The sequence below is a fragment of the Phacochoerus africanus genome, chromosome 8 (genome assembly GCF_016906955.1).
Source record: "Phacochoerus africanus isolate WHEZ1 chromosome 8, ROS_Pafr_v1, whole genome shotgun sequence".
Classification (NCBI taxonomy): Eukaryota; Metazoa; Chordata; class Mammalia; order Artiodactyla; family Suidae; genus Phacochoerus; species Phacochoerus africanus.
In genome coordinates this window covers 7,105,772-7,127,981 of record NC_062551.1, presented here as the reverse complement: position 1 = coordinate 7,127,981, position 22,210 = coordinate 7,105,772, and the positions used below count along the sequence as shown (strand labels likewise).

Genomic DNA, 22,210 nt, shown 5'->3' with positions numbered 1-22,210 from the left:
TTGCTATTGGGAATGTGAAATGGTACAGCTGCTTTGGAAAAGAGTTTGCTGGTTTTTCAAAATTTAAACCAAAGTTACTATGACCTTTTGTTTTTTTTTTTTTTTTTTTTTTGGCCATACCCATGGCATGTGGAAGTTCTGGGCCAGGGATTGAACCCACGCCACAGCAGTGACCCAGGCTGCTGCAGTTACAACACTGGATCCTTTAACCTGCTGTACCATATGACTTGTTTTTTTTTTTTTTTTTGGAGGGCTATACCCTCGGCATGTGGAAGTTCCCAGGCTAGGGGATGAATGGGAGCTGCAGCTGCCAGCCTACACATGCCATGGCCACAGCAATGCCAGATCTGAGCTGCTTCTGCGACCTACACCACAGTTCATGGCAACACCGGATCTTTAACCCACTGAGCAAGGCCAGGGGTCAAACCCACATCCTCATGGATACTAGTCAGGTTCATTACCACTAAGCCACAACAGGAACTTCCCATATGACATCTTGAAATAAATTTCTAGGCCAAAGATGTAACCGCCACTGCTTGAGGTGCCATGTCAGCAAACCAAAACTGTGTGTCTCTGTAAAGGCTCCCCTTGATCAGAAATGCAGTATATCCAGTCAGCCAATCTCCACACAGCAGGCCAGCTCTCGGCCCTATACTTATTTCCTCTTCCTTCTTGCTCCAAATAAGGTTGATTCTGTGGCCACAGCCAATCAGATATTTTCTATTTCTCTCTTCCTTGTTCTTTATTCTTTATCATATACAAGCTTCTTCCCTTCCACCCCACTTTGCAGGTCTCCAAACGGAGACTGTGCAGTTCATGAAATGTCAGTTTTGTCATCACCTGAGTTTTCTTTACTCAGTCTTCCAACAGGTTCTCAACCTTGGATGTATATGCAAACCACACCATCAAGAATAGCAGTGCTTGGATCCTTCTCCCAGGGATTCTGTTTTTATTGATCTCAAGTGCAGCAGCAGGCATTTCCAAAGCCCCCAGGTGATTCTAATGTACAGTCTGGGCTGAGAATCACTGTTGTACTGAACAAAGTCCCACAGTGGGAATCAGGAGACCTGATTCTAATGTGCCCTTCTTTTGCCCATGATCTTGGGAAAGTCATTTCCTCCTTCTGAGTCTCAGTTTTCCTTCCTATGACATGAGGCCCTTGAGCTCCAGTGGTTTCTCAGGTCCCCCTGATGTCTGATGTCTCAGCCAGCCTCTTCCTAGTTCAAGGACAATGACTTTTGAAGACCAGGCCAAAGGGACTCACCTGATAGTATTTTTGCTCCTCTTTGAAAGCCACTAGGATGACAGAGATAAACAGATTCAGCACCACAAATGTCATGAAAATGATGCAGGACCCAATTAGGAAAGAGCCAAGCACTGGGCTATAGTCCAGGACCTGTCAGGAAGAAAACCAGAGTCATCCTCAGGGGTCCTGTGTCCTAGGTGGCACCTCCCCTTGCTAAGTACCCTCCGACAGAGAACTGGTCCTCAGTGCTAGGCAGATCCTGGAGCCAGGATGTTTCCCTTCTGCCGAGGAGTAAGAGTATGGGCAGTGCTCTCAAGAGCTGCCAGGAGAGAGCAAGGATAGCACCACCTACTCCCCATTGCTGCCATTTCCGATATGGGTACCATTTCTGGCTTGGGCAAGGAGCATTCCCTCCCAGACACCCCACAACACAGCCCTGCCCTGAGAAGCCAGTGCCTAATGCTCTTCTGCAAGCAGGGGTCCCCAGGGTGGGCTCTGGGCCCTGGTGTGAGGCTCTCTACCTAGAGGAAAGGGAACCTTTTTGTCCCAAGTTGCTCTGTGCTTGCCAGGCTGTGGACTCAAGAGGTGACATCCAGGAGTTCCCATCGTGGCTCAGTGGTTAACGAACCCAACTAACATCCATAAGGACGCAGGTTCGATCCCTGGCCTCGCTCTGTGGGTTAAGAATCCAGCGTTGGAGTTCCCGTCATGGCTCAGTGGTTAATGAATTCGATTAGGAACCATGAGGTTGCGAGTTCGATCCCTGGCCTTGTTCAGTGGGTCAAGGATCCAGCGTTGCCATGAGGTGTGGTTAGGTCGCAGAAGTGGCTCAGATCCAAAGTTGCTGCGGCTGTGGTGTAGGCTGGTGGCTACAGCTCCGATTGGACCCCTAGCCTGGGAACCTCCATATGCTGCAGGTGCTGGTCCTGAAACAAAAACAAAAAACAAGGTGTGGCATCCACTGGGGAGACATTTGAGGGGGGTGCTTTTCCTAATTTTCATAAAGGTTTGATGTCAGTGCAGTGTCCATGTGCCCCTACCCCACCCCGTTACCTCCTCATAGTTGAAGATTCCTAGCTGAAGGCTGATCATCGTTTCTGCCGCATCAAAGAGGGTTTTGTAGGAACGGAGTTTCCAACCAAATATTAAGTTTGACTGTTATGGAAAGAGTCCTCATGAACAAGGAAAGAAACCATGCAGTCCCCCAAGGCCCACTGTTTGACAGCAGAGTCGGTGGTCTGGGTCAGCCACATCCTTGCCTGGAGGGGCTGTTCGTACCCACCGGGGCCTGCAGGTCAGTGCATGTATACACCCAGCTCTGGAGGGAATGCACATGCACTCCTGGGGCTCAGACATTAGCCACCAGGCCAGGACTGTGGTCTCCCAGATGGCTCTTCTAAGATTCAGCAATGCATCTGGGCTCTCGAGTCCCCAGCCTATTTCTTATAGGGGAGCTGGGTTGGATGAACAACAGGCTGCTTCTGCCTGGGCAGGACCTTCCCCTCCCTGTGTTTTCCTCTCACCACAGTATCCCCTCTACCCCCAAAGATTTCCCCAGGGCTGTTGCATCAGAGGGAAGCCCAGCAGTTCCTTGGTTCTGAGCTGGGGACTCCATGTCCCAGAGGACACTGCATGTCCCTGAAGACTGTGCACTGTAGATGGAGGACTGAAGAAATCTACATGAGTTAAGGGGTGTAGAGGGGGCACTTTTGACAAAACCAGACTCCAGAGTCTCAGCAGGTGCCCTCCCTCACTTCACCACTGCACTTCATCCCATTTCTGAGAGTGAGAGAGGGAGGAGTGGGGTCAGGGATGGAGTTGGGGGCCAGGGTTGAGGTGATAGTCAGGGGCAGGGAGAGGGTTAGAGACAGAATGAGGACTAGGATAAGATGGACTGCTGGGTCCATCCGGGGGATGGTGGAAGGTGAGAGCCGGATGGGGCCAGGGGGAGAATTAGGAAAGGGGCTGGGGCGGGGAGTGGGTCAGGTCTGGGTGGAAGGTCACAGAGGAGTAGAGCCTGGGTTACCGTGGGAATCATGGACTTGGAGAAGATGAGGGTGGGGCATATTTAGATGGAGACCAGGATGTAGCAGAGGGTCTTTTTTTCTCATACTACTTGGTAATAAAAAAGAACTAATAGTTTAAACAAAATTTTTTTCAGTCCCACAAGAGATGTGGTTGTCAAAATGCTCTCAGTGTTTAGCGGTTAAATAAAATGGTTTGGGCCCTACTAAGTTCATGCCTCATGTGCAAGGCATCAGGTGTTGACATGGCTTGCAGATGAGTCTTCCTCACTTCCCCACCTCTGCCCCAGCTCAGGGACAGGGTCTGCCCACTCATTTCTGCATCTCTGCATCCCCTGACACACAGGGAGGGCTCTGTGCCTGTCTGAGTAACTGGGATGTCAGGAGAACTGGCACATGCAGACTGAGGGGAGTTCTTCACTGGAGAGAGCTGGTCGTTGTCGTCTCAGAGACTTCTCACTCTTGCCCAGTTGAGGTCTCCAGCCTCTTCCATTTGTAGTGAACAGTTCATGAGCTCCCAGCTAAAAGGCCCCAGACTTGGAAGAATCTTCCTAGCCCTGACTGCCCCCCACAACCCTCCATTACTGAGAAGCCTCCTTCCAAGCAGACCAGTCCAGAAGTTTTCCCAAAAGAGCCACTCACTGCAATGGAGTAAGCCAGGAGCATGATAAGGATGATGATGATAAAGCCTGAAATGTCCCCCCAGGCACGACGCAGGGCTGATGTGATCATGTTCATTTTGGGGTTCAACCTGAGCAGATGCCAAAGCTTCACTGTGGACAGGAGTACCAGGAAGGCAATGATGTAGCCAAGGGCCGCATCGGCTGCTGCTGTCTCACTGAAACTGATCCCCCTATGGGACAAACAGGGAGATCTGGTCAGAGGTCTGAACGGCTTCAGCCAGAGCTCATCCAGTCTTCGTTAAGTCCAAAAGCAAGATTAGCCTTATCATGATCTCAGAGGCCATCACTTCCTACAGCAGATCTGGGAGACAGAGCTGATGAACTGGTGGTCGTGGTGAAGGTCAGAGTCCTGGCTCATATGAAAGGGATGATGATGGTGAGGGGGGTCCTGAGGCCATTACCTAGGGGTCTTGGTTAATAGCTGCAGAGCTACGGAAGAATGACGCAGGGGGAATACTCCCAGGGTCAAGAAGATAGAGGTGAGGGGGCCCCATGAGCCTCCCCTCCTGGTTTGGGGGTCACTAGGTGCCACATCCTCCTGCACACATGTCTGATGTATGTCCACACCATCCTTACGTTGGAAGGAGTGACGGAAGGACCATCCAGTTGCTGTGCTAAGGAAGCTCGATTGAATGGTCTCCTTTAGCCTCCACGACCACTGGATGAGGTAAGTATTGCTATCTCCATTTTACAGATAAGGACAGAGAGTTGGCACAAGGTCACACAGCTAGTGACATAGGGACATAACTAATGGTAGAAGAATGAGAGTTGGAATCCAGCTGTGTCTCATTCCAAAGTCTGGGTCCTTCTCTCCATCCCACCCTGCCCTTCATTTCCCTCTTGTGCCTTTGTTTGTATGCTAAATTCAGTCTTTTTGGTAGTTGTTGTTGTCTTTTTAGGGCCACACTCCCGGCATATGGGTTGAATTGGAGCTGTAGCTGCTGGCCTACACCACAGCCACAGCAATGCGACCTACACCACAGCTCCCAGCAGCACTGGATCCTTAACCCACTGAGCGGGGCCAGGGATCAAACTCAAAACCTCATCGTTCCTATTCGGATTCGTTAATCACTGAGCCACAACGGCAACTCCTAGACTTGTATCTATTGACAAGGATGAAGAACAGGTTATTGAACAAAATTATATGATCTCAAGTTTGTAAGGGCATTTAATATGTAATGCCTCAGTAAAAGTCATGCTTCTATTTAATCCCTTGCCTCCCAGAATCTTCCTCCCCTTTGAGCAGATTGGCACTGCCAGTGTGGATGGTAGCTTCCTCCTCTGGCTCCTACAGCGCCTTTTTCCTGCCTCTTTTAAAACACCTAACCCTCTCTCATGCCATTTAATTGCTCATGTATGTGGAAATTCTAGCAATGTAAGACCTCCTTTATTATGGAAATTAACCCCAATTAAAGCACAATTTGGAGTTCCCTTTGTGGCTTAGCAGGTTAAGGACCTGATGTGGTCTCTGTGAGGATGCAGGTATTGCTCAGTGGGTTAAGGATCTGGCATCGCCACAAGTTGTGGCATAAGTCGCAGATACAGTTTGGATCTGGCGTTGCCATGGTTGAGGCACAGACCTCAGCTGCAGCTCTGATTCGATCCCTGGCGTGGGAACTTCCATTATGCCACGGGTGTGGCCATAGAAACAAACAAAAAAGCACAGTTCTCAACCTCAGCTACATGTGAGAGTAACCAGAGAAACATTAAAAATACTGGTGCCAGGACCCTATCCTGACATCCTGATTTAGTAGGTCTGGGATGTGGCCTGGGTGATTCTGCCGAGAAGCCATCCTCAGAACAACAGCATTAAAGGGAGTCTATGAAGCAAATGATGTGGTCTTAAAACGCGCTTTGGGGAGTTCCCATTGTGGTTCAGTGGTAACGGACCTGACTAGTGTCCATGAGGATGGAATTTCGATTCCTGGCCTCACTCAGAGGGTTAAAGATCCAGCGTTGCTGTGAGCTGTGGTGTAGGTCACAGACAGGGCTTGGATCCTGTGTTGCTGTGGCTGTGGTGTAGGCTGGCAGCTGCAGCTCTGATTGGACCCCTAGACTGGGAACTTCCGTATGCTGTGGGTGTGGCCCTAAAAAGAAAAAAATGTCCTTTTGGAATTCAGGATTTGGCTATAATAGGTCTTATCTATTCTTACAAGGAAACAAAATTTATGAATTTCTGAAATAAATACAAACTAACTTTATTGCATAATCAAATTCAACTGAGGGTTTCACATAATACTATACTTAGGTTTCTATCAAAAGTGGCAGATTCCTGACTCAGTGTGAAAAGACAGTTCTTGGGGAGTTTCTGTTGTGGTGCAGCAGAAACAAATCCGACTCGTAACCATGAGGTTGTGGGTTCAATCCCTGACCTCATTCAGTGGGTTAAGGATCTGGTGTTGCCGTGAGCTGTGGTGTAGGTCACAGACGAGGCTCGGATTCTGCGTGGCTGTGGCTGTGGTGTAGGCCAGTGGCTGTAGCTCCGATTTGACCCCTAAGCCTGGGAACCTCCACATGCCTTGGGTGTAGCCCTAATTAAAAAAAAAAAGAGAGGAGTTCCCCGTCGTGGCGCAGTGGTTAACGAATCCGACTAGGAACCATGAGGTTGCGGGTTCGATCCCTGCCCTTGCTCAGTGGGTTAACGATCCGGCGTTGCCGTGAGCTGTGGTGTAGGTTGCAGACGCGGCTCGGATCCCGAGTTGCTGTGGCTCTGGCGTAGGCCGGTGGCTGCAGCTCCAATTAGACCCCTAGCCTGGGAACCTCCATATGCCGCAGGAGCGGTCCAAGAAATAGCAACAACAACAACAAAAAGACAAAAAAAAAGAGAGAGAGAGAGAGAAAAAACTCTCGCTGTAAAATTGTTTTATAACTCCTTTAAGCAAGAAGCCTGTCTGCTTGGGTGTGAAGAGTCAAATATGTTTGGGGTCATTGTAAGGAATCATAACGCATGGCCCACGCGGGGATGGGGATGGTTCAGAAATCACACTGGCTGTCAGTGACAGTCACGTACGACCTAAAACAAACACCCTTCTTCCTCCTAGAGCTTTAGGCTTTGTTTTCTAAGCAGAGGTTTTTCTGTTGGGGGCCAGATGAGCTATATTTGAGGCTCTCTAGGCCAGACAGTTTGTCCCAACGAGTCACCTCTACAGGGAAAGCAGCCATAGACATAAAAGAATGAGTGAGGTGTTGTTCCAATAGCATTTTATTTACAGGTGTTCTCATCAGGGCTCAGTGGTTAACGAACCCCACAGTATCCATGAGGATGTGAGTTCGATCCCTGCCCTTGCTCAGTGGGTTACGGATCTGGTATTGCCATGAGCTGTGGTGTCGGGGTCGCAGATGCAGCTCAGATCCCCCATTGCTGTGGCTGTGGTGTAGGCCGGCAGCTGTAGCTCTGATTCAACCCCTAGCCTGGGAATCTCCATGTGCCACAGGCTTGGCCCTAGAAAGTAAAAAAAAAAAAAAAAATATGTACAAAAACAGGTGGTGTCTTTTCTCAAGCCGCTCCTGCAGCATATGGAGGTTCCTAGGCTGGGGGTCTAATCAGAGCTGTAGCCGCGGGCCTATGCCAGAGCCACAGCAACATGGGATCCGAGCTGCATCTGCAACCTACACCACAGCTCACGGCAACGCTGGATCCCTAACCCACTGAGCAAGGGCAGGGATCAAACCCATAGCCTCATGGTTCCTAGTTGGATTCATTATAACCACTGAGCCACGACAGGAACTCCCTGAAAGATCTTTATTTTTTGAAAATAACTGTTCTACTTAAGGTTTACAATACGCTTAAATAAAAAGAAAAGTGAGTTCTTCTAACTCAAGGAACTCAATTGATAGATGTTTTTTTAGAAGGGAGCCTCTAGAGAGGATAGTTTATGTCATGTCTTTAATGTTGACAGCATGGGTGTGGCACAAAGAAATGCTCAGTGCTGGTTTGTTAAATAAAACAGTCTAGGGTGGAGTGCAGAGTTCAAATTCTAAACCCTACGTCTCCTTGCTGTGTGACTTGCACAGACAACTTAACCTCTCTGAGCCTCAATTGCCTCATCTGTAAAAAAGGGATGATGATAATATCTCTTAGAAGTTCCAGGAAGATTAAAGTAGATGAGGTAATGCCTTCAAAGTGTTGTTTTTATGACCGTGTATGGCAACCAGCAATGATTCAATAAATGTTAGCTAAATCTATACGTACAGTCAGTGAGTCAGTCAAGAAACACAGTGGTTGAAAGTAAGGACTGGATCCTGGAGACCACATAAGTTAGGTTTAAATTATTTCTCTGCCACTCTTTAGCTGTGTGGCCTGGGGGAAGTCACCTCACCTCTCTAAGCCTTAATTTCTTTATTTGTGAAATGGGGTAGTGATAACGTCTACCTCCACTGGTTCTCTTGAGGATCCAGTACGTTCATGCCTCCTGCATAGCACAGAGCGCACACTGGTAAATAGTAGCAGACGTGGGTTGACTGGGCACTAATACCTGCAAAGACGATACCCAATAGGCTGGGAGGGACTTGAGCAGAGTGTCACATGGTCCTGTGCTTTGGTAAGAATTGCAAAAGATTTTAATTGTTCTACTTTGTCTTAAAGAGTCCCCCTCAGGATTATGTATGCTTTTGGCCCCAAACCTAAATCTAAGTGCTAAGTGTTATAGTTACTTTTTTAAGAGTGACCCTTGATCCTCTGAGGGTCAAAAAGATTTCAAAAGCCTCCCTCTGACCCCTGGGCCACACAGAGCTGGAGGAAGCAGGGTCAGGGGTGGGAGCTGGGGGCTGAGGCAGAGCCACTCACTCCTCTCTGTGTTTCCGGTAGTGCTGGATGTCACGCTCCGCCAGGATGGCTCTCTTGACAAACAGTGCCAGGGCACTCCAGCTGGCCAGGATGATAGCCAACTCCAGAAGGTTCCACTTGCTGCGGAAATAACACCACTTTTGCTTCCTCATGAGCTTGCCCTGGGAAAGAAGCCAGAGGTTCTACTGAAAACTGTGGCCAGAATGGTGCTCCCAACACACACAAAGACACACAGAAACACATAGGTTCCCCCCAGAACTCAGGATGACCCTCTGGGAGAGGGTTACTGGATCCTTGGAGATGTCTCAAAGCCTTTGGGCCCCAATGCATAGAGTGCCTCAACCTTGTGTAAGGACCCAACCTGCTCCTATCATCAGTGGGAAATCAGGAGTTCCCATCGTGGCTCAGTGGTTAACGAACCCAGCTAATATCCATGAGGATGCAGGTTCAATCCCTGGCCTTGCTCAGTGGGTTAAGGATCCTGAGTTGCCATGAGCTGTGGCATAGGTCACAGACTCGACTTGGATCTGGCATTGCTGTGGCTGTGGTCTAGGCTGGCAGCTACAGCTCCGATTCGACTCCTAGCCTGGGAACCTCCATATGCCGCAGGTGCGGCCCTAAAAAAAATAAAGTAAGTGAGAAATCAGGACCTCAGGATTTGGGGTGTGTAAGGGTAAGTACAGCATGCAATAAGAAAAGCATTTAATTCTCTCTGATGGCAAAGGGAGGGGAGGAAAAAACCTTCCCCCCAGTAGAGCATTTATTTTAGAAAACATAATTGTGAATTCTTTCTCTGCTTCTTTGAGATGTATGTAAATCTTTAGAAAAGCTAAACAAGCCCCTTGCCAGTTTTGTAGGGCAGGCATTTTTTTCTCAAGAACCAAGAAGCCGCCTCTTTGAAATGTAATCATCAAGAAAGTAGTGCCCCTAACTCCCAGTTTCCCTGGGAGGGTAAGGAGCCAAACCACCTGGCTACACGTTGCAGAAGTACCTCCTGTTGTAAAGATAGGCATAATCTCCTTTTTTCATTTGGTAAAGGCAATTAGTAAACTCAGGTGCCGGCGATTACCAGGTGACTTCATGGCGGATTAGAGGAATACAGGGTACTGCCAATCCGGGTAAGGACTAATGTTAAAGAATGGCTATGTAGTGGGCGGTATGTGCCTGGAGATATGCAAGGGTCAGATTTCTTGTCTTTGCAACGTTTTTTCAGATTGCCTCAGGTGAATAACATATTCTGGTTTAATGCTTATTCAATAATAAAAGTTGTTTTCGTGGGGAGAATGGGGAGTTATTGCTGAAAGGGGACAGTTGCAGTTGTGCGAGAGAAGAGTTCTAGAGATAGCCGATGATGGTGGTTGCACAATGATATGCATGTGCTTAACACCACTGAACTGTATATTTAAAGATGGTGAAATGGCAAATTTTATGTTGTATTTATTTACCACAATGAAAAATAATTTCGTTAAACTAGTTTTCTTTTTTTCCTACGTTTGTGGAAATGTTTTCTGTTTTTTGTTTTTTGTTCTTGTGGAGATGTTTTCTGGATTGTCAGGAGACTTTAATTCGCATTTCCCAAGAGGTGTCACAGGTTGGAAATAATTATCCTGTGGGTGTTCTTGACCTCCCTCTCGACCTTCTTTTTCCCTCCACTCAAGAGATCTTCTGTTGTCTGTTCCATTTCCTTCCTCTTACCCACTCTTAAGAGGAAGGACTGGTGTTTGGCAGGAAAGAGGCTAAGTTCACCTGTTACAAAGGGATGGAGCGAGGGGGAGCTCTTAAACAGGTCAAGCAGCATAATGAGAAAGATTTAAGGGTTTTAGAGAGAGGCCTTCTGAAGCAGCTGCTGGCCGAGTGTGAGGGCTATGGAGAGGAGAGGAAGAAGCTCAGAGGAGGGTGAGAGATGGTCCTCCTTTGACGCTCTTAGAGAAATGCAAAGATTTAAATTGCTGTTCGGTAACTTGGCTGAGGGGTTTGAACTGGTAGTGCCTTGAGACCCTGTGGGATCCAGGTTTTTGGCCAATGTGGCATAGGGTTAAGTGTGAAGGTCAAGGGTCAGACTCTGGATTCAATTCTGACCCTGGATAAATTACTTAAAATCTTGGACTTCACCTCTGTGAAAGAGAGCCAAGATAATCTTTCTCCTTGTATTAATGGAGAAAAATCCACATAACGTTCTCAGCACAGTGCCTGCTATGTAGTAAGCAAAGTAACATCCTTAAAGTGAGTGCTGAGCAGGGTGAGGGCTAAGATGCCCCTTTAAGGTGTCTAATTTGCATTTGGAGGAGGGCAGGGTTTATAAGGCGCCTCAGCTGAGTTCTCAGCATCCTCAAGCCATCATTGTCAACATCTGCGCCTTCACTCTGCAACATGGTGGCAAAGTGGCAAAGGGGACTTTCCCTAAATCCCAGGGACCTCCCAGGAAGGACCATGATCTACCTCTCAGTTCCTGAGAGGTGCCTGAGCTGGGTCAGCCCTGGGGACCAGCAGGGGACACTGAAAGACTGCCATGGCATAAAGTCACGCAGAACCTTTTCCTCTCCCTTCTTCAGCCCCCCCTCGACCCCGACCCCCAAGGAAGGGGAAGAGGGACAGGGAGCAGGCCCACGACCACCTCCATCCATTGCCTACAGAGCCACGAGTCTGCCCCTCACCTGCACGATCATGTAGTAGAGGAGGAACAGGAAGTAGACGATCTCTGCCGCTACTACAAAGGGGTGCCAGCCGTCTGTGAAGGGGTACAGGCGCAGGCTCTGCAGGTGCGCGTGCGCAAAGAAGGTTCCTGCAACGCAGAGCAGGTTCTGCTCACCCACCGCCACCCATCCACTCAGAACCACCGCTTCTGACGGGGAGTCATCAGTGCAATGAAACCAACTCAAGCCCTTCTGACGGTGGCCGCTGGCAGAAGACGAGATTAAAGTCCTTCAGACGCACAGACCCAAGGAGCTGAACAGGGAGGGACATGTGCTGGAGGCCGGAAGCAGTGGACATGTCTACAGGGACAAAGGGGGCTGCAGTGGAAGACCCGCCTCCTACCCTCTGCATTTGGTGTCAGCGTTGTGCACTCATCATCTCCAGGCACGGACTCCCACCCACTTAACATCAGCTTACTGCGAGCTGGCTCATTTAAAGCCATTTCATCTAAAGAGATCCTGGAGATCAATTCAGCTGTTAACCAATATGCCTAAAATTCAACCTTCTTTTGAATTATAGTTCTTCCATTTGTGTCTTTTCCTGTTTGTTTGTTTTGTAATGTAATGATTTTTAGCAATAATTTTTTAAAACTAATGTGACTAATAAGGCCTACAAAGACAAAGCCAATCCGAAGAATGGCAGAATGGAGAAATACAAACAACCTGGGTGCTTGCTGACATCATTGGGCTGCTGGATAAACCAGACCAGAAACCTACACCACTTCTCATTTGTAGAAATAAGTTAATCAGATGTGTTTTGAGACAAGAGGTCCTTCAACAGTCAAAATAATGGCAAAAGGAAGTAGATGATCACAAGAAATGCAAATAAATCCCCCAGAAAGGATTTGAAAGAAGCTTGACAGTGGGGAATGATAATGTAAGTTGAAGATCTTTTACTTTCCACTTTGCATGATCTTGAAATGTTTTAAAACTACAAATATTACTTTTATTTAAAATGTAATTTAATATTTAAAAAGTTTCATTTTTAAGGAGAGGTGGTTAAGTTTTTGGAAAATTGATTATTAGCTGAAGAGGCCTGAAGTTATTGTTTTCAATAGATCGTGATTAGAGGGTGGAAGGCAGGCAGTGGGGAGAAAGAGTAGAACACAAAATGGAGCTCATTACATGTAGCTAAGGAAATTATTTCTGAAGCTTTTGTCTCAGTTATGGTCATGTGTATTTGTATGTCTGCGTGTTGAAATACAATGTGAAATGAACTTTGCAGTGTACATTGAGGTACTACCAAGTGGTAAAATACTGTTTTAGGTGAAGTTTACCATGTCACCCCCTCCCCAGCCCTTCATTGCCAGTACCCCACCCCACTCCCAATAGAGTGGGAAGTTGAAGAATTTGAGCTACCTTCAGACCCCAGCCAGGTTCCTTAGGATGACCTGGGAGACAGACCAGAAGGAAGTGCAGGCAGCCAGGAAAAAGGCTAGAGCAGCCCTGAAACCTTGGCTTTGTGGGTCCAGGGAGAATGAAAACCCCCCCACCCCCCAGAATTTCCCAAAACATTTGCCCTGGAGTTCTGTCCCGGGGTGGCCAGGCCCAGTAGGGCCAGGAGCCCTAGCCCAGAGGAAGGGGTAGCATGCACATGGATTCACAGGCAAGCCTGCCCACCCAGGGCATTGGTCTCCAGGGTCAGCGTGACGATGCAGAACAGGTTGACGTTGGCGTTGTAGACCGTGAACTCCACAAACGCGGCTCTGGTCAGGCTGTCCAGCCAGGTGTTGTCAAAGAGGTACTGGAGAGTTCTGTGGAAAAGGATTATTTAGGGGCTTCTCCATCCACAGGGGCTCCCTGCTCCCTCACCCCAGGGAGGAGCCCAAGTCTTCCTGTCAGAACTTCTCCCTCTAAAAAAGAAAGAAAGAAAAAGGGGTTCCTGCTGTGGTGCAACAGGTTAAGGATCCAGCATTGTCTCTGCAACAGCACAGGTTCAATTCCTGGGCCTGGAGCAGTGGGAAGCTGCAGCTGTGCCATAGGTCGTAGCTGCAGCTCAGATTCCTGGCCTGGGAACTTCCATATGCCATGGGTGTGGCCCAAAAAACTTCTCCCTCTGACTCTATGTCTCAGGGCCACAGGGCCTTAAGGCTGCTCCTGGAAGTGGTCAGTTTCCCATCCCACATGCCAAGGTCTCCTGGCCATTAGGGCAGAGGTTCTGAAAGTATGGTCCCCAGACTGGTAGCATCGCATCATCTGGAAACTGGTTAGAAATGCAGATTCACCCCATATCCCCCCCAGTTAGAAACTCCAAGGGTGGGGCCTGGGAATCTGTGTTTTGATGAGCTGGCCAAAGGATTATGATGCGTTTGGTTTTTTTTATGATGCGTTTTTTTGGTTTGTTTTGAACATTATCCAGCCACCTATTCATTAAGTATAGTTGATTTGGAATGTTATTTCTTTTTTTTTTTGTCTTTTGTCTTTGTTGTTGTTGTTGTTGTTGTTGTTATTTCTTGGGCCGCTCCCGAGGCATATGGAGGTTCCCAGGCTAGGGGTCTAATCGGAGCTGTAGCCACTGGCCTACGCCAGAGCCACAGCAATGCGGGATCCGAGCCGCCTCTGCAACCTACACCACAGCTCACGGCAACGCCGGATCGTTAACCCACTGAGCAAGGGCAGGGACCGAACTCGCAACCTCATGGTTCCTAGTCGGATTTGTTAACCACTGCGCCACTACGGGAACTCCTGGAATGTTATTTCTAGGTACATAGCATAGTGATTCACTATATTTATAGATTTTACTCCAGAAAAGTTATTACAGAATAAGTGCTATGTATATGTTTGTTTGTTTGTTTTGTCTTTTGTCTTTTCTAGGGCCGCTCCCACAACATATGGAGGTTCCCAGGCTAGGGGTCTCATCGGAGCTGTAGCTACCGGCCTACACAGGAGCCACAGTAACCGAGGGATCCAAGCCACGTCTGCAACCTACACCATAGCTCACAGCAACGCCGGATCCTTAACCCGCTGAGCAAGGCCAGGGATCCAACCCGCAACCTCATGGTTCCCCGTCAAATTCGTAACCACTGCGCCACGACGGGAACTCCCAGAGTAAGTGCTACAGTTGCCTGTGTTATACAGTATATCCTTGTTGCTCATCTGTTTCATACATGGTAGTTTGTATGTGATGTGTATTGAAGTTTGAGGACTACACTGTTCGAGGAGCCGCAGAGAACAGCCGGGCTCGGGCAGGCTGCAACTGTCTAGGTCCCTCCAGGGCTGGTAGTTCACGAGACCCGTTTCTGGAGATCTGCTCATGGGTGTCCTGGGCAGAGCATGTGCTGTAGGGACCTGGGTTCAAATCCTACCTACCTCATTTGCAAGCTGATTGCTTCTCCAGGCCTCTGTTTCCTTATCTACAGTGATGTTAAACACCACTGCTTCTGGACCTTTGTGAAGAGAAAACTGAAGAGTGTGTGTGTGTGTGTGTGTGTGTGCGCACGCGCATGTGTGATAATAACAGCTGTTATTACTCAGAGAGGTGGTGATGGGCCTGTTATAAAAGACACCCTGTCACTGGTGCGTCTGCATCCTTCTTGGTACATAGAAGCAGACAGAGTGTCAGTTGTTCCGAGTGGCAGGAAAATACCTCTCACGTGGAAATAGAGTATTCCCAGCCTGTCCTTAATTCCAGGAACTGCAGCCAGTTGTTCTTTTTTGGGGTTTGTAACCTGTGTCCCTGGGTGTTGTAATAACTCAGTGGAGGAGACACTAACAGGAGCAATGTCGGGGTTTCAAATTTAGGGCTCTCTGACTCTAGAGTATGCTAGAAGGGGCAGTGTGCAAGGGCCCTGAGCGTCCCTGCGCATTTGTGCTGGGCGTTCCTGGAGTGCAAGGCCCTGGCTGAGCTTTCCCCAGGCCACATCTCAGGGCTGAGTTTGCAGTGAACACCCTTGAGGGGTGAGGTAACACCTTCCTTCAGACAAAGAGCAGGCTTGCTTCTGCCTCTGTAGAAACAGTGAATGCTCCAAGCTCAGTGTTCCTCCTCGGTTCTCTAACTGACTGCACAGGCGAGCCTCTATCCTGGCCTTGCCTGGGGAGCTGACTCCAACCACCATGAAGCTCTGCTACTGCTTTTGCTGTGAGTAATACAGTCCTTTGTCTCTGATCCAGGAGGCTTCTGTCTTCTGCCAGCATCCTTGAAACAGTAACAGGCTAGTATGTTAGATTATGAGTAGGAGAAGACCTCAGACTCTGCATAGCTCTTGGTTAAGGTTAAGAGCCGAAACTACATCCTATTTGCCTGGTGGTGGATGCTTTGTGTGGTACTGAGTTCCCCATCTCTGTACCAGCTCCAGCAGAGCCTGAGAATCCTGGGGCAGGACTTCTCTTCCAACTCAGATTGCAGTTTTCAGTGGCCTGAAAATATGACCTGAATGCTTCGGAACTCCCCTAGCCCCTTCCCACAATGATATAAACGAGCTTGGCTCAGCCCTGTTTTGAAGGCCGCACCTGCCAGGCAGACCTAGAATCGAGCAAATATCTTTCCTCAGCTGCACATCAAGCAAGTGAGCTCACCTAGAGGCACTTTGGCGATCCATCCCCAAGGGGACCACGTAACCTCCTCCCCGGTACACAGTGAGTTTGCCCCAGATGGGATGCCCTCGGCGCTGGCTCTGGCTTCTGTACTGCCAAGCCTGGGGAAAGCCATTGCTCTTATTGAAGATGGATGCATTCCAGCCTTCCCCATAGTCTGACAAGTCTTCAACATCCAGGGAATATGGCGCACGGCATCCATCAAGAGAAGCCTGCAGCTGCTGGGCAAGAGGGCAAGAGCTTTCCTGGACCCTCACTTGGCGAATCTGGGCACTGCCAACCAGCTTGGAGTTCCCATCAGTGATAAAGCCTGGAGATGAAAGAAAGGTAGGTAAATCTAGCCATCAGTATCTTAATGTACCCGGAGCTCCCTGGCCTGAATGCTAACATGGACTTCAGTGTACCCATTACAGAATCAGCCAGGAGAAGTCCATGGCCAGCCGCAGATTACATTCAGCCATTCATCACCATTTCCCCACCCTGGACCTCTTCTACTTCTTGCATAGCTCCCCTTGGGGAATGGTACCCCCACTACTGGTCATCACCTTGGGGACCATTTATGACCTTCCCTCAATGCCCACATCCTAACAGTCACCAAGGCCCATCAGTAGTAGTTCAGTGTTGTCTGCACCCCTCCCCATCTCTGTACCACCCGCTATATCAGCCCTACCATTTCTCCCCACTATCCTAACCTACCTACCCTCCGCTCCGACTGCCACACACGTCCACAACGATCCTTCTTATATCACGTATTTGATTATGTTACCCTCTCACAGAGAAGCTGTCAGTGGCTCCTTACTTCCTTAAACATAAACTATGAACTTGAGAGCCTTCCTGATCTGGCCCCTGTTCCTCTCTCCAGCCTTGCCTCTCATGGGTCCTCTTACTCTACACTGTAGCCATTCTCAGCGCTCTGTAGTTCCAGGGAGTCTAGTGCCTGGTTGTTTCAGGCTTGCCTTTTTTCATGTTGTCCATTCTGCCTGGCCCATAGTTTCTGCCTGGCTGATTCCGGCTCAGTTATCTGAGAAGGAGGCTCTCTGCTCTGTACCCAGGGAGATATAGGTGTCCTCAGAAGGTCTCTTCTTTATAGCGTAATTCTGTGGTTATTGGTTCCTTATAAGGCTGATGCTGACACTGACCCACATCTGTTCCCACAAGGGGTCTACACGAGGGGCTAACACATGTCTTGGGGTAGGGGGACAGCACCTGGGTGATGACCGTACAGGTTGCTCAGGAGCGTGGTGTTGGCCCACGTGAAGAATTCCTGGAAGCCCAGCACAGCTGAAAGGCCTTGGGTGAAGCTGTGCTCGAGGTGTCTGTTGAGGTGGTAGGCGCTGGGGTCCCTCTGCCCATAGGCCACCAGCAGCAGCATCCACAAGAAGCCCACGTAGGCTGGGGGGGAAAGACAGCCCTGGTCGGGCAGAGGCCCCAACCCCACCAAGCCTAGTGCAGGAAACGGAAACGCACATGGCTCAGAACACCGGAGGTCTTATAGACCAGCCCCTGGGCCCTCTGGTGACCAAGGACCCAGTCCTTAGAGAGAGAGCAGAAAGGAGTCAAGTCCTCAGACCGCGAGCCTCCTGCCTGGGTTCCCATCCCGAGCCTGCCGCTTCCTCTCCGTGTGCCCTTCCCAAGTGCCGTAACCCCTTCGTGCCTCACTCTCCTCATCTGTGAAGTGGGGATAACAGTTCTGTTGCACAGGATTGTTGTGAAAGAGTCAACAAATTAATATTTATAAAGCACTCATAATAGTGCCTGCATGGACTTGGTGCCATGTGAATGTTTCTTAAACAGAATTCTTTAAAAATGGAGCCCTGCCGTGTTGCAATGCTGAGGACAAAGCAATAAAGATGACAGGTGTGTTTCCAGCCCTCCTGGAGCTCCCCTCTAGACAGGTGAGTGTGACCTAAGGGCGCACTAGGTTCAAAGATGTAGTTTAGGAGGCCTGGCATCAGAATCGCACTGGGGATGCAGAACCTACTGAGCCAGAATCTCTGAGTCCAATGCCTGGAAATAGGCATTCTGGCAAATCCCTCCCCTGCCCCTACCCTGAGATGACTTGTCAGGGTTCTGCCCACGCCCTTCTTGCTTTGCATTCTGTGCATGCAACTCCTAGGCAGGCTCTCTGACTCTGTGCTTTAGCCAGCAGGAGGGCAGGCCAGGACTGCTGAAGGGTCAGTGCCCTTCTCAGAAGCAGCCCTCACCAGTGACCTGGTGAGTGGCCACTGATGTGTATTGCGTCCCCCCACCTAGGTCCCAGCAGGACTGAGCCCCAGTTGCCCACATGGAACCCACTCCTCAACCACCTTCCATGGGCTTCCTTCTCTTCCCCTGTGGTTTTTCCTATCAGTGCTTCCCAGGGTCACCTCCCAAACCAGCTGCTTGTACCTAGAGCAGCTTATAGGGGAACCCAGACTAGACACACAATGAAGTTTGAAAGCCCCTTGGCAGCAGGCCAGGGGAGCCTCTCTGCCGCCTTAGCCTTCGGGCTGAGGAATGAAGAATAAAAGGAACTCGCCAGAGGAAAAGGAGGAGGGTGAGCGCGCATTCCAGGCCCGGGGTCAGGAGCTGCAGGGCGTGTGTCACTGGAGCCCAGGGGCCAAGGGGCTGACAAAGGTGACCTGGTGGATGGAGCCATGGCAGGGATTTTGGACTTTATCCAGTGGCCGTGGGGAAAGATATTAACTATAGGGGAGAAGCTGGGGTGCGTTGATATCTAGGACGAGGGCCTCAGAAGCAGTGTGGGCCTGTCAGAGCTCACGACACGTCTGCTCAAGCCTGTGTTGAGAACAGGCAAGTGAGAAGGTTGCGCGTGGGTAACTTTGGCTGCCTACCCAAGATTTCTCTGATCAAGGCAAATGCCTTCTGTTCCTTGAGGCGGGTGGCTTTCATCCTCTCGATGTCAGAGGCCAGAGGCGGGTGGTAGCTGTCCCTTCTGCTGTTTCTTCGTGCTCGGAACAAGGCGGCAGCGTCTGTGAAAAAGCAAGGACACAAGGACAGATCCCCCACATGGCCAGTGGAACCAAGGTACGGCCGCAACCAGGAGACTCTCCTTACCTGGCCCAGCGGGACCCACCCTTCCTCCTCTTGGGGAGCCAGTTCCCAGCCCTGCCGTCTATGCCTCTGCCTGGGCTCCCCTGGTGCCCGGCATGCCACCCCTTCCTCTCCAGCGGGAGGATGCTTGTACTGAAAGCACAGAGGCCTTTTCTCCTGGCTTTCTAAGATGGACCCCAGTGCTTCCAAAACTTTGAAAGATGGGAGGATGACCGGGTCGCATATCTCACAAGTCCTGTTGTGTCTTAATTCTCCAAGTATCTTCTTTTTCAGACTGCTTTACTGAGCTATAATTTTCATAAATTCGCCCATTGGAAGCCTACAACTTTGTAATTTTAGGAGATTTACAGCCCTGTGCCATCATTACCACAGCCCAGTTTTAGGACATTTCTGTCGCCCTTGCAGGTTCCCTCATGACCCCAAAGCTGGTCTCCGCTCCTACTCCATCCCTACCTTCAGTCCCATTAATTTACTGTCTCTATAGATTTTTTTTTTTCTGAAGTTTTCATACAATTGGAATCATATGTACATAGTTTTTGTATTTGGTATCTTTCACTTGGCATAATGGTTAGGAGTTCATGTTGTGTATATTAGTTAGTTTCCTTTTATTGTTGAGTAGTAGTCTGTCATATGGATATACTACTTTCATTTATCCACTCACCTATTTTTTTTTTTCCTGCCTTTTAGGGCTGCCCCCATGGCATATGGAGGTTCCCAGGCTAGGGGCCCAATTGGAGCTACAGCTGCTGGCCTACACCACAGCCACAGTAATACCAGATACGAGCCACGTCTGTGACCTACACCACAGCTCATGGCAACGCCAGATCATTAACCTACTGAGCGAGGCCAGGGGTCGAACCCACAACCTCACAGTTCCTAGTTGGATTCGTTTCTGCTGCGCCATGATGGGAACTCCTGTCCACTCGCCTATAAATGGACATTTGGATTACTCCTAGTTTGGGCTGTTATGAGTAAGGCTGCCTAGAATGTTCACATGCAGGTATTTGTGTGGACGTATATTTTCATTTCTCTTGGGTAGATTCCTAGGAGTGGCGAAATATCTTTTGGCTATTAACAAATGAAGCGGTGAACACTTGTATACCAGTTTCTGTATAAAAATAAGTTTTCTTTTCTCTGGGTAAATTGTTGGGATGTATGGTAAATCCATTTTTAGTTTTGAAAGCTGCTACCAAACTGTCTTCTGGAGTGGCTGTACCCTTTTACATTCCCACCAGCAGCATACGAATGCTCTAGCTTCTCTGTAGCCTTATCAGCATTATCACTATTTTTAGCCATTCTGATAGGTATGTTATCTTCCCAACTATCTTTTTTTTTTCTTTCCTTTTTCTGCCGCACCCCTGGCATATGAAAGTTCCTGTGCCAGGGATCAAATTGAAGCCACAGCTGTGGCAATGCCATATCCTTAACCTACTGTGCTACGCTGCGGCTCTAACCTGCAGTGCCACAGAGACAAGCTGGATCATTAACCCATTGTGCCATAACAGGAACTCCTGTCTTTAGGATCCACGCCTTTCTGTTCATTCCTCCCCCCCCCCCCCCCCCCCCCCCCGCCCCACCGCCACTGCAGGCCATCTCTTGTCTGGACCTTTTCAATAGACTTCCTACTGGCCTCCCCATTTCTCCTTTGGACCCAATACTCTGGTCTCCAAGAGCAGCCCCAATAATCTTCCTAAATATCACAAATCAGATAATGCTGCTCTCCTATTTAAAACATTCCACAAACCCAGCATGGCCCCAGACCCTACAGGGTCCTGTGTGACCTGCTCCCCACTGCCTCTCTGCCCTCATCTTAAACCCCATTCCCTTCATGCACACACAGCTCCCCATGCCCTGACCACACTGTCAGGTATTGCTGTATAGTGACAAGCTCTGAGCCTCAGGACCTTTGCACATGCCCAGTGTTCAATCCCTTCCTTCTCCGATGCTTCAGGAGCTAGCTTAGGGACCACTTCATCAAAGAGGACTGCACCCTCTTATTCTTCGCCTCTCATTCTCATCACAGTTCACAGTTACCTGTCTTCTGGTGCATTTACTTGTTTAATAAATAGCCAAATGGGCTGCTCCTGGCAAGAGCAGCCACCCATTCCATCCAGTCAGTGCTGTGTTACCAGGGCTGAGGGTGAGAGCGGGGACTGGCTTCAGACAGACTCGAGGGAACTCTGCAGGGGTGGGGGGTAATGCAGCTGCTCTAAGTCTGAATTGTGGTGATAGTTGCACAACTCTATAAATTTACTAAAGTCAATGCATTATATACTTACTGTGAGTAGATTTTATGTAAATCATGTTCTCCAGCCATTGTTACTGCCCAGCACACAAGTACTCCTTGGATAATTGCCAAAGGAATGACTGAATGAATATTTAATTGTTTGGCAGGCTGGCATCTCTTTGGAGAAAAATCACTCTTTTGACTTGGAAGAATGGTGTTAATGGGCTTTTTGGGTCTGCAAAGCCAAAACCCTATTGTAGGGCAGAAGAATTCAGGCCCGTGAGGTCACCACACTGCATGATGATGTAGGAATGTAGGTGTTTATTCCTGTTTTATTTTCCCTGAAAGTCACAGTCTCTGCACAGCTGATTAGGGTGTTGTTTCTGTTTTGCTTCTTGTTTGTTTTTTGTAATTATTGTAGGCACCCTCAGGAGTTTTGGTTGGGATGCGAGAAATCAGGTTGGTGGAAGAGGGCTCCTCTGCCAGGAATCAGCATGGCTGTGTTCTAAAAAAAACCCTTTATGGATCTCCCGTGTGGCACAGCGGGTTAAGAATCCAGTGTTGTCACTGCAGCGGCTGGGGTCTCTCCTCTGGAGTGTGTTTGGTTCCTGGCCTAGGAACTTCCATATGCCACAGGTGCAGACAAAAACAAACAAACAAACAAAAAAACGCCAACAAAAAACCCCACAGAACTGTTTACAAAAACAGGCACCGAGGAGTTCCCATTGTGGCTCAGTGGGTTAAAGACCTGATATAGTCTCTGTGAGAATGTGGGTTTGATCCCGGCCTGCAGCAGCTGCAGCTCTGATTCGAACCCTCGCCTAGTAATTTCCATGTGCCACAGATGCAGCCGTAAAAAGGAAAAAAACAAAAACAAAAACAGGCACTCAGCTGGATTTGGTACCCTGGTGGTTGTTTGCAGACCCTTGTCTTAGAGCCCTAATTAACCGCCCCCACCCCAAGC

The 22,210-nt window shown here is 49.0% G+C and overlaps 1 protein-coding gene across 1 annotated transcript in view; it reads right to left on the bottom strand.

The window, feature by feature from the left end:
- Positions 1-22,210, bottom strand: part of LOC125132463 (polycystic kidney disease protein 1-like 2) — a 102,703-nt gene that overhangs the window by 558 nt on the left and 79,935 nt on the right. The window contains exons 33-41 of the mRNA XM_047789733.1: positions 18,800-18,937; positions 17,172-17,357; positions 15,948-16,275; positions 13,053-13,186; positions 11,394-11,521; positions 8,740-8,900; positions 3,913-4,123; positions 2,300-2,401; positions 1,265-1,396 (exon numbers count right to left, since the gene is read on the bottom strand). Of these exons, the coding sequence (XP_047645689.1) occupies positions 1,265-1,396; positions 2,300-2,401; positions 3,913-4,123; positions 8,740-8,900; positions 11,394-11,521; positions 13,053-13,186; positions 15,948-16,275; positions 17,172-17,357; positions 18,800-18,937 (1,520 nt within the window). The remainder of the gene's footprint in view (positions 1-1,264; positions 1,397-2,299; positions 2,402-3,912; positions 4,124-8,739; positions 8,901-11,393; positions 11,522-13,052; positions 13,187-15,947; positions 16,276-17,171; positions 17,358-18,799; positions 18,938-22,210) is intronic.